This window comes from Oenanthe melanoleuca, chromosome 4 (assembly GCF_029582105.1).
Source record: "Oenanthe melanoleuca isolate GR-GAL-2019-014 chromosome 4, OMel1.0, whole genome shotgun sequence".
Lineage (NCBI taxonomy): Eukaryota > Metazoa > Chordata > Aves > Passeriformes > Muscicapidae > Oenanthe > Oenanthe melanoleuca.
Window position 1 is genome coordinate 65,865,032 of NC_079337.1, and position 17,474 is coordinate 65,882,505.

Genomic DNA, 17,474 nt, shown 5'->3' on the forward strand with positions numbered 1-17,474 from the left:
CTGGTGTGAGTTTTCAGTTCTTTCTTTTCTCTTCCCCCTGCCCCCTCAGTATGAGTTTTTATTTCTCTGGGTGTGATCTTCATTGTCTTTGGGAAGCTGAAAGGAGCTTGTTATTTAATGTATATTAAGTTTGATTAGAATGGGGTTCACTGTTTTCCACTGAAGATTTTGTTTTGCTTTCTGAGCCCTTATGCTTCCCTTGGGCTTCTATCTTAATATTCAGATGCTGTGTACACACAGAACACCTCAGAAGAGGCAGTTTCACCTTCAGGAGCAACTTTATTTTCTGAGCTTCAGATTATTCTTCTAAAACTGGACAGTAAGTCTAGCTTGTCCTCACAGAGCACAGTAAAGAGAGGATAGAAAAAAAAATTAAGTCTGTTAATCATGATTTAGAGCACCAAGATTTAATTTCTAGGTACTGCTGGCCCTCCCTCCAGCATTTGCAAGGCATCTGGTCTGGGTGTGAGACAGCAGCTTTGCTGAAATAAAATTATTATAAGATTTCCTCTTTTGGAGAAAATCCTGTGTTTTCCTCAAAGCATTTACATATCCTTGAGCAGAGAGATTTAAGCCCACAGACTGGAAACATTATATAAGTGTCTATCCACAATATAATTGCCATTGTATGGGCTAGTTGTGATAAAATCTGTTCCAACAGAACACATTCTTTCAGTTTTAGCTGTCCCATCAGTCTAATTTCATGAGTTAATATTCATGCTTTTTATTCTGAGAGTCCTTCTAGAGTCTACACCAATTTTTGGCATGCTTCAAAGTGCTAAAGTTTGTGGTTTTTTACCCTAAATAGAATTCATAAACAGCAATACAACTTAATCTACGTGGAAGTGAGTGACACAAAGAGCAAATGGAGACACACTGCTGCTCAAGGGCTGGAAGAGATGATAAATAAACCTAGAGAACATGCTGAATCCTGGGATCTAGTTCAAACTGGTGCAACCCATGTTAAACAAAGGACAGCCAATTACAAGTCCTTTCAGAGATCTATGAAGTTGATAAAAAAACTGAGTAGGATCAAGACATTGTCCCCAAAGTCTTTTTGTTTTTTTACCAAAATTGCATGAATAAATGACAGGAGGTATTTGTCTCATCCAACTTTAAGTTTTGCAAGTTTGACTTGCAGCCTAATACAGCTACTGAAACAGTATTATCAAGTATTTAATGATCATTTTGAGTGCCTTCCAACACAGGGTATTCTGTGACTAAAAGACAATATAATAATTGTAGATTGAAGGGAAGGATGTTAGAGAATATGGCTGATGACAGGCTGATGAAAACCATGCCCAGAGTCCACCAAGTGTCTCACAAAGGAATTTGCAAGAGCCCATCTTAGCACAGGGGAATGTAAATGACTGATCAAATATACATAAGGGTCATGTGAAAGGAGGTACTTACTGCATTATACATAAAGAATTGATTACAGGTATAAAAAGGGCAAATATGACCTGGATTTTTTTTTTTTTTTCCTTTTTGATTTGGCTTCTGCAGAGTGTGTGCCTGGTAGGAAGACACCACAGCATGGTCACTGTTAATATTAGTTCATGCCTAAATGGCCAAACCTGGTCCTGAGTACCCCAAGTGTGTCCCCATTCCTAGGACACTGATAATGGCTTTTGGGCAAAGCAGACACTAAAAAGAAGTAATTAGCATCCTAACCCATCAGAAAGAGGGAAAACTCTTTATTTAGCTTTTATTTAGCTTTTAGGTTTTGGGGTTTTTTGTTTAACTACGGGTTTATATACCAGTGGGAAAAAAAAATCCCAAATCTTGCCAATTGGCACAACTTTTTATCAGATCCAGTGCTTCCTCCAGCTAGTTCAAAATGAAAGGCTGATTCAGCCTGGAGAAGAGAAGGATTCCACATCTTCTAGCACCTTCCTGTGCCTACAGGGGCTACAAGAGAGCTGGACAGGGAAAGGAGACAGGGAAAGCTGGAAAGGGCATGGAGTGACAGGAGAGCAGGAATGGCTTTACACTGCCAGAGGGCAGGGTCACAGAATCACAGAATTTTTAGGGCTGGAAGGGACATCTGGACATCATCCAGTTCAACCCCCTGTCAAGGCAGTGTCACCTGCAGCAGGAATGTGTCCAGGTGGGTTTGGAATGTCTCCAGAGGAGACCCCATGGCCTCCCTGGGCAGCTGTTCAGTGCTCTGCCACCCTCAGCATAAAGAATTCCTCCTCATGTTGAGGTGAAACTTCTTGTGTTTTAGTTTGTGGCCATTAGTCCTTGTCCTGTTGCTGGACATCACTGGAAAGAGTCTGGCACCATCCTGTGACCCCTGCCTTGGAAATACTTATATGGATTAGTGAGATCCCTCTTATTCTCTTTTCCAGACTAAACAAGCACAACTCTACAGTATCTCCTCATAAGGGGGATGCTCCAGACCCTTCATAATTTTTGTGGCCTGTCCTGAACCTTCTCCAGTAGCTCCCTGTTTAAATTGTACCAAGGAGCCTGGGTTAGATTTTAGGAAGGAATTGTTCCCTGTGAGGATGCTGAGCCCTGGCACAGGGTGCCCAGAGAAGCTGTGGCTGCTCCTGGATCCCTGAAGTGCTCAAGCTTGGAGCAAGCCTGGGACAGTGGAATGTGTCCCTGCCCATGGCAGGGTGTAGGTTGAGATGGGTATCAGGGTCCCTTCCAACCCAAACCACCCTAAGATTCCAGGTTTGTCTGCTTCCAACAACTCGCTCAGTCTGACTTTGATGTTCTTACTGGCACTTTATAGTAAGACACATAATTAGATCTTCAAATGGTTTTCCAGTTCCCAGGAGAATTTAAATGATGAGTTTGAAAGATGTAATTCCATCAGAATAAGAAATATTGAAGTGACTGTGAATTGTGAGGTGGAATTTCAGCACTGTGTGTTCCATCCCAAATCATTTCCCATGTCTGCATGTTATGCAGATAATGAAATCAAATCTCTGCACTAAAGAGCTAAGTGACCTGGGGAGAAAATGAAAAATCAGTTTTAGATGGGTGATTACTGAACACTTGCAAGGGAGCCTGACTACCAACTGGAAGAAAAAAAAATCTGTCTATATCTATATTTATATTTTTCATCACCAAAACCTCTGTTGTAGGTTATCTAGTTTTATGGTGTTAAAATTAAACTTCCAAAGTCTGAAAAGCAAGCTTTAAAAGGGATTCTTTAAAAACAAAAGGCATGATGATATGTTTCTCCAATGCTTTTGCCCAGAATAGAAAGACTGAAGTAGTGGAACTCTGTAATCTCCACTGCAGCTCATTTTCTCTGAATCTTCAGGCCTCTCCTCAGCCATTAAACCAAGTCCTCAGTGACACCCTCACATTCTGGAATTTAGCAGAGAGTGCACAGGCAGGTCTGGGCAGCCACACACAGGTACACTGCTGATTATATTCATGTGATGAAGCAGAACATTGATTATGATGCTGAAGGATCAGGATTTACAGTCAGAATGCACATTGTTGAAAGCAGACTCCATCTTGCTCTATGTTTGTGCAAAACCCAGCACAATTATGATTTAATCTTGATTAGTTTACTAGCAACTGCCACAATTTAATAAACATTATACCTACGTGATTAACTTCCATAAATACCAGGAACTGCACTAAAAGCTTCATCTCCAAGCAGAAAAATACAATATCTGTGCTTCACTTTACCCACATCCAGAGCTCCAACCTCTCTGAGGCTGAACACTGCACAGGGGTGAGCACACATGAGAAGCACCCAGCTTATTAAGAAAGGTGCCATTTTTATATCACGTTTCAGAGTAAATCTGGCTTTAGGGATGAGTAATTCAGGCAACTGCTGAGAGCCTCACACAGAACTAACTCATGTGTTAGTCTGCTACTTCCCTGAAGCAGTGAGAACAGAGGTGGGAGGCAACACATGGTCCCAGCTCCACTGCAGAGCTGAGGATCCCACCAATTTGGAGGTCAGAACAGCAGAGATCTTTCTTCTGTCATTAGCTGAGCAGCAGAAGTGATGCCAGGCTTTAGACAGGAGACTCAGGGATTCAGATTGTCTGAATGTCCACTGCAATGGGTTTGTTACTTGGCAGAACCAGCTCTGAGAATGATCTTCAAATACATCTGCTAAAGGTTAGGAAGGAAGAGCTGAAATGAGCTGAGTTTTAGCAGTGCAGAGCATTGATTTCAAATTGCCTAAAGGGGCCACTCTTTCTGAAACTATTGGGCTGCAAAATAGGTACCTGAAGGTACATTTAAATCTTCACTTGGTTTGGCAGTTTTCTAATTTGGGATCATTTTCAGACCAAGTAGCCAAGTAGAAGTATTATTATTATTATTATTATTATTATTAGTAGTAGTAGTAGTAGTAGTAGTAGTAGTAGTAGTAGTAGTAGTGGTAGTACTACTTAATTCATACAGAAAATGCAGAATTGGGATCATCTCAAAGGCAGAAAAAAGAGGTCAAAAGGGGGAATCTGTCCTGCCTTAACCTGAAGGTGCAAAGAGAAATCTAAAGATTTCTCCCTTTCGGTTGCCTTTCACTTCTTTTCCAACTCCAGCTTTTTGAATTAACCTTTCTTTTTTATCACAAAACACAATGATAGATGTAATAGAAGAAAGCCAAAATTAATGGTTTAAACTAGGCTTTGCAGTTATTCATAAAAACATAGGGTGGTTTGGGTTAGAAAGGGCCTTTAAAGGTCATCTGGTTCACTTCCCTGTGCCACAGGCAGGGCCATCCTCAACGAGATCAGGTTGCTCAGACCCATCCAAGCTGGCCTGGAGTGTTTACAGGGATGGGGCATTCACCTCTCTGGAAAAATTGTTATTTATCACAACTTTCTGTATCTTCACAGGATCTTTATTTAATACATTACCTTGGAAGTTCTCTTTAAACATATTCTACTCTTACAATTTTTCTTTTTCATATTCTATTCATCTTTCCTGTTACTCCAGTGAGAGTATTCAAATAAAACACAAATAAGCACATATGCCAGTGTTTTTATGACTTGGGTTTTTGGGCTGCCAAGGCAGGGAAGGTCTGGACAATCTGCCTCCCCTCCCACGTGGAAAGACCATTGGGGGTTACACTTGGAATGCATTTTTTTCTACATTTTTTTTTCTTTTTTTTTTTTTTTTGTCTCAGGAAATGCTGCTACTTTGCTTAATGTCATGTGCAATGTAGAGCCATATATTTGGATACACACTAATTCTTTATACCTCCACATGTGGTGGAACCAGTCTGAAGTTGGAAAGCAAGGATTTCCTTGGAAAATAAGAAGCATTATCAAAAGCACTGCTCACCTGTCTCCGAAGGTCTCGTGTTTTCTTGGTCATCTTGTCAATGGCAATGTTGAGTGGGTCTCCCTTCTCCTTCCTTCCAGTCTGTTAAAAACCCAAAATTTTAGAGTTAGAGAAAAATATAAACTTTGAAAAAAAACCCCAGTAATTCATCAAAGGAAATTTTTGCAGCTTTTTTGTTTGCTACCACCAAGGTGTTATTTCCAAAGTAATGTTTTTAACGTGTTTATGTGCAGGAGGCACAGAAGATTATTTTAAAACAATCCTAAAGTGATAAGAACAAAGATTAAGGTGACTCACTGGAGAGTTCAGAACTTTTCCACCAATAAATTATGTGCATATATTATAGCTAATACTCCAAAAAATCTGGCAAGACCTTTCACTATAAAATGAATATTAAGAGTTTCTAATCTCCATCCTGCCAAGCACTGGGAATGTTAAACATGATAATAAGCAGCAACACAGCTTGAGGACAGAAGGAAAATGGTCCCTATGCCTGTAACAGGAATCATATTGGCAGACATTAGGTTCAGTATAAAGAAGAATTCCACTTAAAACACTTTACTGCAGGAAGTCTCAAAGCAAAAACTCTTCATGAAGATTAAAAAGGAGGAAAAAAGCCTTTTGTGGCTCCTAACCAATGGGGGAAAAATATAGTTTTTAGGTTCAATGGCACAAAAAGCATTAAGTGACTTTGTTAGCTGTATTACCTTTCTCTTAAGAGAAAACTACTTCTCTAAAGATTTGTCACATCTCTTGCACATTGAACTCTGTTTGAAAGCTTTTCATCAAGAATCAAAATGATCCTCCATTCTTCCTGGCAGTACTCTTTCCTTCCCAAGGCTGTTTTCAAATGCTTCTATTTAGAATTGTTCCTTGCATATGATTAAGAGCGATTTTCTCTCTCCAGCTGAGCCTAATAGCACACGTTTCTGGGAGCTATTGAGAAGTCACTTTTGGGGTGGGATGGGGATTAAAGACACCCTTTCAATGATATCCTCTCACATGTACAGCACAGTTATCAGCCCTGCATTGGCAAGAGGCCTCTGTTCCAGTCTTTGCTTTAGGCATTCATTCCAGAGAACGCCTGCTTTCTGTTATTGCCTTTAATCCCAATTATGACACGAGGCCAAAGCTTTTATGATCATTTAGAAATCTGTAAAGCCCATCCCCTTTTTTATTTAAAAATTCAAACATAACAACATCAAGTGCCGCCAGAATTTAATACAAAACATAAATTTACCTCTTAGCTTTCTAAAAAGGATCCATTACAAATTCTGGAGTTAATCACACAAATTGACACCAGAAAACAGAGAGAGAAAGCATTTGCTATCACACAAGAGGAGGCATCTGTGTCACCCGCTGATATTTTTATCCCACTTTTCTTGTGTTCATCTTTTGACTGAGTTCTTCTGGTCCCCAGCTCTTTAGCCTGAGCAATGTCAGCACAGGCTTCTGGTTTTAGATGTCCCAAATTCAACCCCTGGTATTTTGTTCAAGACAGCAGCTGCCGTATGTGCACACAATCAAGCCTGGTTTTCAAGCTGAAATTTCACAATAAAGCTGAGGCAGGAAAGTTTGGTTCAGGAAGCCTCTCCTGACTGCTGGAATAGTACAGCAGGGACTGCCAGATGAGCCAGCCTCAGCCAGGTTCTAGTTTGTTAGACTACTGAGTTATATTCTAAGAAAACCCAGAAAAAAAGAAAATTACTCCAGCTGTGCACTCTACAGTTGCTGAACCGAGTTTCCTTGGTGATGTTTATGTTCTGGGACGTTTATTTTCCCAGTCAAATAATTCAATTTATCTAATATTCTTTAAATTCTTCTCTTCCTTCTCATTGTCTGAGCTTTAATGGACTGGCATAGAAAGATCCATAACCACAGAAGATATGTAAAGACTTTTTTTTTTTTAGGATGAAGATTACCTTTGTTTGGCACTTTTTCTTTCCTTATTTTTAATATAATCAGGGGATAATTTGCTAAAGAGGCCAAAATTTCTGTGACTAGTAACACAATGTGAATAATCAAAGAGCAAACACCAAGATATTTAAGACTACATAGGGATGGCATTTTACAGTTCTCAAATAAAACAAGTGGTTCACAATTCCTCTTCACTGATCTCATGCAGGGCAGATATATTTTGTATTCACCACCAACAGGGTGAGGTCAAGCAATTAATGCTTAGCATCCATTTAGGGGGTCAGAAAGTTGTCCTTGAGCAGGAACTTGGGAATCCTTCCAGGACAGTCAGCTACGGGATATAGTGACACTTAAAAAATTAAAAATTTGATAAACTGCACCATTTAGAGGAAAAGGCTCCTGGACATTGGAAAAAAAAAAAAAAAAAATTTGAGATAGACTTCAAAGTTTGTAATTTAGGTTCCTAATCTATGTTTTGTATGTCTCATAGGTGGAAACTCTCACTGAGAGCAGGCCCATGGCAGCCTAAATCCAGCACCTCTCCTAAGCCTCCCTTCAAATCTATCCAGTAACTTTTTGACTCCAGTTTTAAACAAACAGTGTTTATATAAACAGTGGCCCTTAAGGTGCATCCTGAAACACAGAACAACTGGGAGCCCTTCTGTGACCCTTAGGCCACACAACACAAACTGTCAATATCCATCTGGCTGCTCCCTTGTCCCTCCACCACAGAGCAAAGCCTGTTCCACACTGCTGTGTGCAATTGCTCAAATTGTGCCTCCATGCTGCCTGAGATGCTAAATGGGATGTGCTGGAAAACTGAACCAAAACATGAGATCCAACTGAGCTCTCTCAATGGCAGCATTTTATTAACTCGTACAAATAAATGAAGTCTCCCATTCTGCTCCATTTTTACTTATCCAGGAATTTTAAGTGTCCTTCACCTGTTACTTATAAAATGGCTACTGCCTTTTAGTCTGTATACAAACCCCCTTCTTCACTGCATGATTTCAAAGAAATTTGTTTAGTAAATCACATTATTGAAAAATAACTAGTGGCATGTGATGCTACATAGCTTCAGGCAGGTCTGTCAAACACCATCTGCTCTGTGCTGAAAATACAAGTTTATTAAAGTTTATTTATTTAAGTCCTTAAATACTCTTATTTTATTGTTACTCTGTGATAAATTTTTGGCCTTCATTCTTAGAAGGGATAGAAAGGAATTTATCAGTTTCCTGAAAAAATGAAAAAGCTTGGTATTGAGCTGTTTGCCATTTCTCTGTCAATCTTTCTCTGCAAAGGGAAGAAAGAAACTTTGGGATGAAAAGGAAGTAAAAATTGCTGCTGGCATTGGGTTAAAAGGAGAAGGAGGAGAAATGCACAGAATTCCTTGAATGCCAAAATATCCATATTCAAGTTCCTATGGACAGAATTACATCTATTCATGGTGTAATGAGGAGAACTTTGCAACATGAGAATATATTAATCAAGTCCCTGATTTCTTGTGACCATTAACAGCATTTTCATACTGCTTGTACTCGAGATATTTTCAACTAATTTTCTCAGTCTGAGTTGCTTCCATTCTCATTTCCTTAGAGCTTTTCCCTGCCCATCTGATTTATTCCCAGTTCAGCAGGTCCCAATTCCCACAGCTCTGGCTGCAGACTGCCCCAGCTCAGGAGAGGCTCTTCAAATTGCATTTCTACCCCAAGGTTGCAGCTCCCTCCAAGGTCACTCAAGGTCAGATCCAGCTCCCTGAATATAATATTCAAGTGTTTTTAAGCCTGATTTGCCACCTGACATGAGAAGTTGTGTAGTTTCTCAACACATCCATGTCTGGTAAATGGAAGAAATCAACTACAACTCTATAAAATGCCTACAGTCTCAACCAGTGTCAGCAGTATTACCTGAACAATAAAGACAGAACACAGACATTTATATTAAGCAAAGCCTTGAAAAGCCTTACAGGTAAAACTGGATGGTATTAAGGCTAGAACTAAGGGAACTTCAACTTCATTTGGTTAGGAAATGGATTAAAGTAAGAACAAAAAGCACTTAAGGATGGTGAGAAATTCCAGCATCTGCTGAATGCTAGAAAGATCTCTGCTAAGGTATAGCACTGGATTTCCTTTTTACAAAGACCTTTTCCTCTCCTTCCCTTTTTTCCTTTTTATATTTTAAACTGTTAGAATAAAATATTAAACTCCCAAAACATGTATCACAACTATTAAGGACATTTACATCCTACAATTTGCTCATTACAGAACTCTCTTGATCAGCATGAGGTATTTAACAGAATATTTTTCTAACCCTAGAGGATATCACAGAACCAAGACAAGGACAGTCAGGCCAGAGACTCAGTGCATTTTAGATGAGATATGGTCAACCTTGGAAGAAGATGCTCCTGACTGAACTGTGTTGCTGGTTTTTAATAATTCCAGATACTGCTAATGAGGAAATCACACAGCTCAAATTTCAGCACATGAAACAGATGAAATTAGTACTACCAAAATGTTTATTATAAAGACAGATGTTATTGTAATGAGTATCTTTGCATTTGAAAGTTAGGATCATTTAGAGATGTATGAGAAGCAAAGCCAGTACTTTGAGCACATTTTTATAAAAAAATGCCAGCTGAACAAGGCTGACAGTGGTAACCTGTAAAAGAAGGGGATGGAGTGCCAAGAAATACACAAAAAGTGGGGCAACTGCAAACCTACAAAACAATGTCCCAGACAAAACCCCAATGTGTATCAACTAAAGGAGTGATTGTTAAAAAGCACAATCTTACTTTAAATTTGTAATTTAGAAGCTCAAGTTTTCAGTTAAACAGTGACAATGTCAATAACAATAATCTATGTAAGATGTTTTGGAACCACCATTTTCAGACATTCCTCTTTTTTCTCTGCTGCTTCAGATATAAACCAAAATATCTGTGAGAGCTCAATCTCCTAAAACATCAAGTGTTGCATGTCCAAGACACCCTCACTACTGTTTCAAGTAATTTAGCCTCCAGGAGACAGCTGGAAAGATTATCTATTGATCCAAAAGCTACCAAACACTGATCTATTTTTATATTTTCATCATCCCCTAGGTAGAGGGCTCCATTATTTACAGGTTATTCAGAACTTCAATATCACAATGTTTTATTAAGGTGTAAATTGCTGCTCAAAAATATATCTGTCCTAATATTTTATCTTAAATGTTGAACATCACTCCTTTAAAACTATGCCAATGTTCAACAGCCCTTTTTAAAAAGTGATGGAGAGAAGCTTAGCACTAAAAAGAAAAACATTTTGAAGAACAGGCATAGGCTGCATGAGTGCTTTTAAGAAGAAATCTAGGTTTAAACATACCAATACATAGTCCCCTTCTGACAGAAGACAATTCATTTTGGGTCAAGAAAAGGCTAAATAATATATTCCAGGAGAAGCAGAGACAAAATTTCAGTGGAAGTTGAAAATTCTAGCAATTTGCTAGGGAGATGGGTCAGGAAAACAAGTTTTACAAAATCTGTGTGGTTCCTCTAGAGATGAGCTGAAGATGACTTCTTAAAATAATAAGTTTAAGGAAAGATTGAATGTTAAGAAGTCTCTTGGGAGTGTGGTATGAATGTGAAGTGCTGTTTTTACTCAGTTCAGTGATTTTATCATATTTTTACTCATATAAATTATTTTGGGTTTAGAATTTATTCTAAGGAACTACATTGGAGGTTCTGCAGTCACCCATTTTCCAGCTTCAATTTTGCTATAGAGAACCCTCCTGTGGAACTAAAATTTGTATGTTCCCATGTCCTCTTAATAATTCACTCTTTTTGTCAGGAGAAAAAAAAACAACCACCAAACAAATATAGTTTTGCACAAAGCAGGGGTAAAAAAAAGTTGTGTAGTAAAGTCTTTAGAGCTTTGTTTAAGTGGTTGCAAAGGAGAAAGGCTGAGTCACTACAGAGAAAGAAGACAGAAATCATGGAATCACAGACTGGTTTGGTGGGAGGGGACATTAAAGCCCATCCAGTTCTACCCCCCTGCCATGAGCAGGGACACCTTCCACTGTCCCAGGCTGCTCCAAGCCCCATCCAGCCTGGCACTGCCAGGGATGCAGGGGCAGCTGCTCTGGGCACCTGTGCCAGGGCTCCCCACCTCACAGGGAACAATTTCATCCCAATATCTGATCTAAACCTGCTCTCTGTCAGTGTGAGGCCATTCCCCAGTGTCCTATCACTCCATCCCTTGTAAATATTCTCTCTCCCTGTTTCCTGCAGGTTCCCTTCAGGCACTGGAAGGTCACAGTGAGGTCGTCCCAAAGTCTTCTCTTCCCCAGGCTGAACAATCCCAATTCTCCTGTCCTTTCCTCCCAGCAGAGCTGCTCCATCCCTCTGCCCATCCTGGTCCCTCCTCTGGGCTCTCTCCAGCAGCTCCAGGTCCCTCCTGTGCAGGTGAGGTCTCACCTGAGCAGGGCACAGGGGCAGAATCCCCATTTTCCTGCTGCCCACCCTGCTGTGCATGCAGAGAAATCCCATCTTGGTCAGGATGTGGCTGCTTTGCAACAAAACACTGAATTACAGCCCCTTCCCTCCACAGAAATGCTCAGTTCCAGAATGGCACTCACTAAACAATCTGCTCATAAATGTATGATACAGACAATAAGTTCTCCTTAAATAAAACAATTGCTCTCAGCAGTGTTTAATTACCCTGTGACCAGTGAGTTTATCTGGTTCCAGGGTAGCATGAATAATTACAGCTATGGAGAAAACTGGGGAAGCTAAATCCTTGCAAGCTCAGATAGTAAATAAAGTCAATAAAATTAAAATGAACCATGAGCTGGACACAGTATCAGTACCTGAGGTGTGCAAATCTTATCCTTGGCCTGCATCCAAGCAAGTTTTATCTAGGTCTGTACATAATTAAAACTAAGTATGAAATAAAATAAAAAATAATAAAAACTGTACCCATTAACGGTTGAAGATTCTCTTGTTATATTTTATGTATGTTTTTTTTTTTTTATGCAGGCCACATCACAACAATATCTGAATGCCTTCAAGTGGTGAATGGGTGAATTAAGTGGCTTGTTTAATATCAGTCATGTGCAGTTTCTTCTTTTAACCTCTCCAATTTGGGAAAACTTGTGTGTAGGGAAGTATTTTATTTTGGTTTGTGTCATTATTTTTCTTGCTTTGCATAACTCACTTTTGTAGCTACTTCTTCTCTTTTGGCAATAATCAAATATTTCCAGAAATGTCATCAGTGGCAGCAGCTGGATGTGAAACACCAGTTAGGATTAGGGCTTGATCAAACTGGTTCCCAGCTGGCAGCTGCTATTATTGATTGATATTTACCCATGATCACATACTGGCATCTAAAAAAAAGAAAAAACTGGCTGAAGAATTGACATTTAAAATTATATTAGAGGCTGCATAAAATGGAGAACTTTTTCACTCTTGAGAATGAAGGCAGCAACATTCTGGGTTTGGTGATTTTTTATTTTTATTTTTGTTTTTATTTTTATTTTCATTTTTATTTTTATTTTTATTTTTATTATTTTCATTTGTAGAGGATACACTGAATAGTTCTGTATTTCTGTGTATTTTTGAACAGGGCTTTCCAGGATCACTGTGGTGAGGACATATTCCTGCTTTTCTAGCTAATACCATTACTGGATTTTACAGCATCCTGAGGCACTGAAAATTCAGAAAAGGCATCTGGTGGGACCTTCCTAAGTGACAAAACTTATGTAACTTCCAAATCTTATTGATTTTTATCACATACAATACATGCATTGTTTGGAGGGGTTTTTTTTGACAGGGGGTGAAAGTCATGCAGCAATAAGAAATTCTTCCCTCTGTCAAGAATATCCTGCCATCATTTAAGAGGTATGTCATTTAATAAATTCAGATAATAATGTAGCACACTGCCATTCCAGAAAGCAGTGATAGTGCTCAGGGTAGGACCATCCCATTCAGATTTACCATTGTGAAATACTGAATCAAATCTAGTTGTTTTAGCTCCTTTTACATTCAATATATAGTGACAGGCATTTTTAGAGCACCCATCTGTCTTGCATATTTATTTTAATACAGAGTACTTATCATCACAGGGGATTGCTTCTCTCCATTGACAGTGGAGGGGAGCTTGAAGTGCTTATGATTAATTCTTAAAAGAATACTGAGTTACATCAGATAAACTGCCTATTTAATAGCTGCAATGAGTGTCCAGCTCTCCTAAAGATCAGGCTGGAGATTGTATCTTGGACAAATGTGTGACTTGCATGATTTTCTCCCAAAGAATCAAAAAAATACATCATTATAAGGGTGTGTTTTTACAAGGACAAGACATTCCTGTCCTCCCTGGATGGGATATTTTGATGTCCTGAAAATTAAAAATCCACCTTCTTCCCACTGTCTGAATAAACACTTCATAATTTAGATTCAGCTTTGAATCTTAAACTTTCAGGTCCTTCCCAAGCTGGTAGCCTGTCACAAGTGGGATCCCTCAGGGACCAATACTGGGCTCACCATTGATTAATATTTTCAAACAGGCAAAAGAGAAGCAGGTAGGATGGAAAGGTCCAGAAGGGGCCAGGGGGATGATGTGAGGAAAGGCTGAGGGAACTGGGGCACAGAAACACCATAACTGAATGAAGAAAACTGAAAAAAAACCCCAGTTCTATCTGTATTTCTCTAATCAGATAACAGGCATATGGCAACATCACCCTAATTTGGAACTGAAGTTTGCTGATAAGGGAGGGAACAAGGGAATGGAGCCAAGACTAATAACCTGAGAGGTTTTCTGATCCCTGCAGAGATCCCTGGCACTGTGTGGAACGTGATCTCTATCCCTGAATGCAGTGTTAGCATGCAAACCTGCTCCTCATCCTCTTCCTGTCCTGCTGTCCTTGGGCTGATGTCTGTGAAGCTTCCCCTCCTTCCTTCCTGTTGGAGGGGTGCTTTTATAACAATATCTATCAGAATTTCAATTGGGTGGAATATTTCTTGTAGTTAAAGAACATCTTTTCCCTTGCAATGCCTACTCAGAGGACTCAAAGAGGAAAACATCAGGGTTTTCACAGAAGAAACTGTACATTTCTATTCAGAAGATGCTGGTACAGAAAATTGATGCTGCTATGCTTAAATGCTTACAAAAAATAGAATTTTTGAGGAAAGAAATGTGAATGATGTAAACTGTTATAAAAACATCAGCCTCACTGAAGCCACACTAATTTACACCAGCTGAGAATCTCCCCACTCATCATTTAAGCAAAATCTTGCAGATGTTTCCATTTAGAAGGTCAGAAATGTTTACTCCAGAATTCAAAATTATTCTAATTTCTTTACAGACTTCTACTTGCAAAGGGTCCACTACAAACTCCTCATTTATCCACCGACTGCTTTGCAGCTGTAAATTGCAATCTGCTTTTAAATTGCTCATGGATGCCTTCTCTTAATCTAAAATAATGAGAAAAAGGAGGTAGCACACTTTTTTTTCTTTCCATTCAGGTATCAAAGCCCTTAGTGAAGAACTGGGTAAATAAAAACTGTCAAAATTTTCCTACTTTTGAGTAGGTAAATTTACAAGCTTTTGAGAAAAGTCTGTTCTATTATTTTAAGCATAATAATGTTCCTGAGTCATATATAGCTATTAACAAAGCCTTGTGTCATGCATTCTGTTAAAATTCTGTCAGTGAAAAAGTTGATGCAATACAGGCAACTAAAAAAGAGGAAGGGTAGAGAAGTACAGAATGTCTTCCAACATGAAATGAACAATACTTCATTCACCTAAACTCTGAAATATATTGAGTAAATCTTTGTTATGTCCCTGTCACAGATTAGTGGAAATACTTGTCAGAGCTCTTAGTGGAGGTGATATTGATGCCTGGTATTTCTGTCAGTTTTATGTTTTATTCACCACACAGCACCTGTAGCTCTTCTCTTCCTGGTTGGTTTTAGACTAAGGAGTCATTAGGAGAATTAGGAGTCACAGGAATTAAATGCAGGACTTCCTGAGACAAATCAGCATTCCCTGAAAACATCCTTTCAGTATTCTCCAGCTCTCTCTCAGAGGAATAGGAGAACTACATAACACTATTTGATTAAAAGCAGAGTTTTTTGTTTAAGTATTTAACAAAAAAGCTCCATTTGATAACAACATTTGTCTGTAATGTTGTTTCCACAACATGGACCTTTATGCATTTTTTTTTTCCAGCAGAGAAACTTTTTAACCAAATAAGCATCTCTGACAAATGAAGTGACCACTGGAGGTTCATCAAAGCATCGACATTTAGAGGTATAAAATGAACATTTCTCAAAACATACTGAAGCTCCAACTCTGCTGTTTTCTTTAGGTCCAGAATTACTGCCCATGGCACAAAGACAGGTATTATTCAGAATTCAACTTCCCCAAATGTTCCCTGTCAGTGCCCTGGAAGCACAGAACTGTTTGGGCTGCACTTACAGTGCTTTGATTAACAAATATCACTGAAAAATAGGATTTCAACTGGTTGGCTGCATCTGTCACTATGCATAGACCTCTGGATGAGATGTGTATTGACTATTACATCTGCATTTCTTTCTTTTTAATTGCATTGTGCTTATATTCCTTGGGTGATCCATGAGGAAACAAGTCTTGTTTATGTCCAATCAAAAATCTGTTCATCAAGGCAGGCAGCTGAAAGTCAATGTCAACTCAATATTTCTACTTATAACAGAGGACTAAATGCTTTATCCAATTCATTGTTAGGTTTTTTTCCCTTTATCTTGCCATTTTCCTCCAGATCACCCAGGGAGGGGTTTTCCTCTTTAACAACCCAAATTCCTCTGAATGCTTAATCACAGGACACAGTGAGGCAATACTTGACATAATCTTGGGTGATGTTTCTTGCACCCAGTGAAAGCACTGCTGCTTTCCAGTGCTGGAGCCCACCTGGCACCCACCGTGCAGCCTCCACAGTCACCTGTGGGTGTGTCAGACTTTCTGAGGGCAGCAATGTGCTGGCAAGAAAGGTTTTCACTTGATACCCTCCTGTGAAAACCCCACCTTCAAGCAAAGAATGAGTGTGAGCTTTAATTGCCTATGTACCATAACTTCAGCTCCTGTTTGGAATGAATGGAGACAGAGCAAAGAAAAGAACTCAATCCTCATCATGGTAATTAACCTTTCAATTGGAGTGCAGGTTTCTGTATGTAGGACATCACAACTGTGAGGCAACAGGGATAAAAAAAGAAAAAGAAAATAAAATTAAAAAATAAATAACTAAAATGAGGTTTTAAACTCCAACCTGGCTTCCAAAATAATTCAAGTACAAAGGACCAGCTCTGTTTTCACAGAGCAAAGCCTGGTCTATTCCTGCCTCTGCCTCAGATCAATGTGTTAAGTGGTAACCATTCAAATTACTTGTCAGTTTAATCAGAGGAAGTGAAACACAATTACAGGGCATTAGTGTAAAAGCCAGCACAAAATAACAGAATGTCCATGTGGGATATCTGAAGCAAAAGCCTGTTGAAAATAACTCTGTGACATTTTCATCAACAGTCTTTTTTACAGAAAAAGAAACTCTTTGGAAATGCTATTACGAACTAATTAGGCATAAAATAATGCTTTACTTCTACTGACTGATTAGAGGCCTTATTTCTTCTTGTAGATATCAGAAATATTTTTGGCTTTTGTTTTGTTATTAGAATAAAATTAAATACATAAAGACCTTTACTGAAATGATAACTGGTGCATTTACAAAGCCTCTCTCTGCTCCTTCTCAAGTCAGCAGGAGTTTTACCATTATTTCCACTGAATGATTGGAGCATTCATTTTTCATGGACACTCCAAATTTCCATTGAATAAAATATTTATTTTTGGAATCCTCAAGCAGATGACTTGTATTAAGTGGGTGAAATGGGAGCAGGGAAGGGTAGGGATGGCTCCTTCTCCTGCTGAATGTAGGGCTGCAAATTTGGTGGATTCCAAAGAACAAACAAATGCAAATCTGCTCTGAAATCCCTGCCTGGAGTCCCCAGGTGGGATATGCTGAGGTGGGCACTGTGCCCCCAGTCTGCACCACAGCTCAGTTTCACTGGAATAGGTAAAGAGCTACCCAGTTTAGGGCTGTGAAAGAAATAAGGACTTGTGGATCCCCATGACAGGAAAGCAGACTGAAGCCCTACATGATCCTCAACTATGAAAATTAAAATAGAGGATGTGGCATAACCTCCATGTGTGTTAGTATATTTTCATTTTTTTTCTTTTTTTTTTTTATATTTTACAACCCCTATCAATGCATTTCTTCAGGACAGAACA

At 39.1% G+C, this 17,474-nt stretch overlaps 1 protein-coding gene across 2 annotated transcripts in view; it reads right to left on the minus strand.

Moving 5' to 3' along the window:
- CTNNA2 (catenin alpha 2) overlaps positions 1 to 17,474 on the minus strand; it is a 446,082-nt gene that overhangs the window by 103,923 nt on the left and 324,685 nt on the right. For both annotated transcript variants that reach the window (XM_056490098.1, XM_056490099.1), the window contains exon 8: positions 5,275 to 5,355. In XM_056490098.1, coding sequence (XP_056346073.1) covers positions 5,275 to 5,355 — 81 coding nt within the window. The remainder of the gene's footprint in view (positions 1 to 5,274; positions 5,356 to 17,474) is intronic.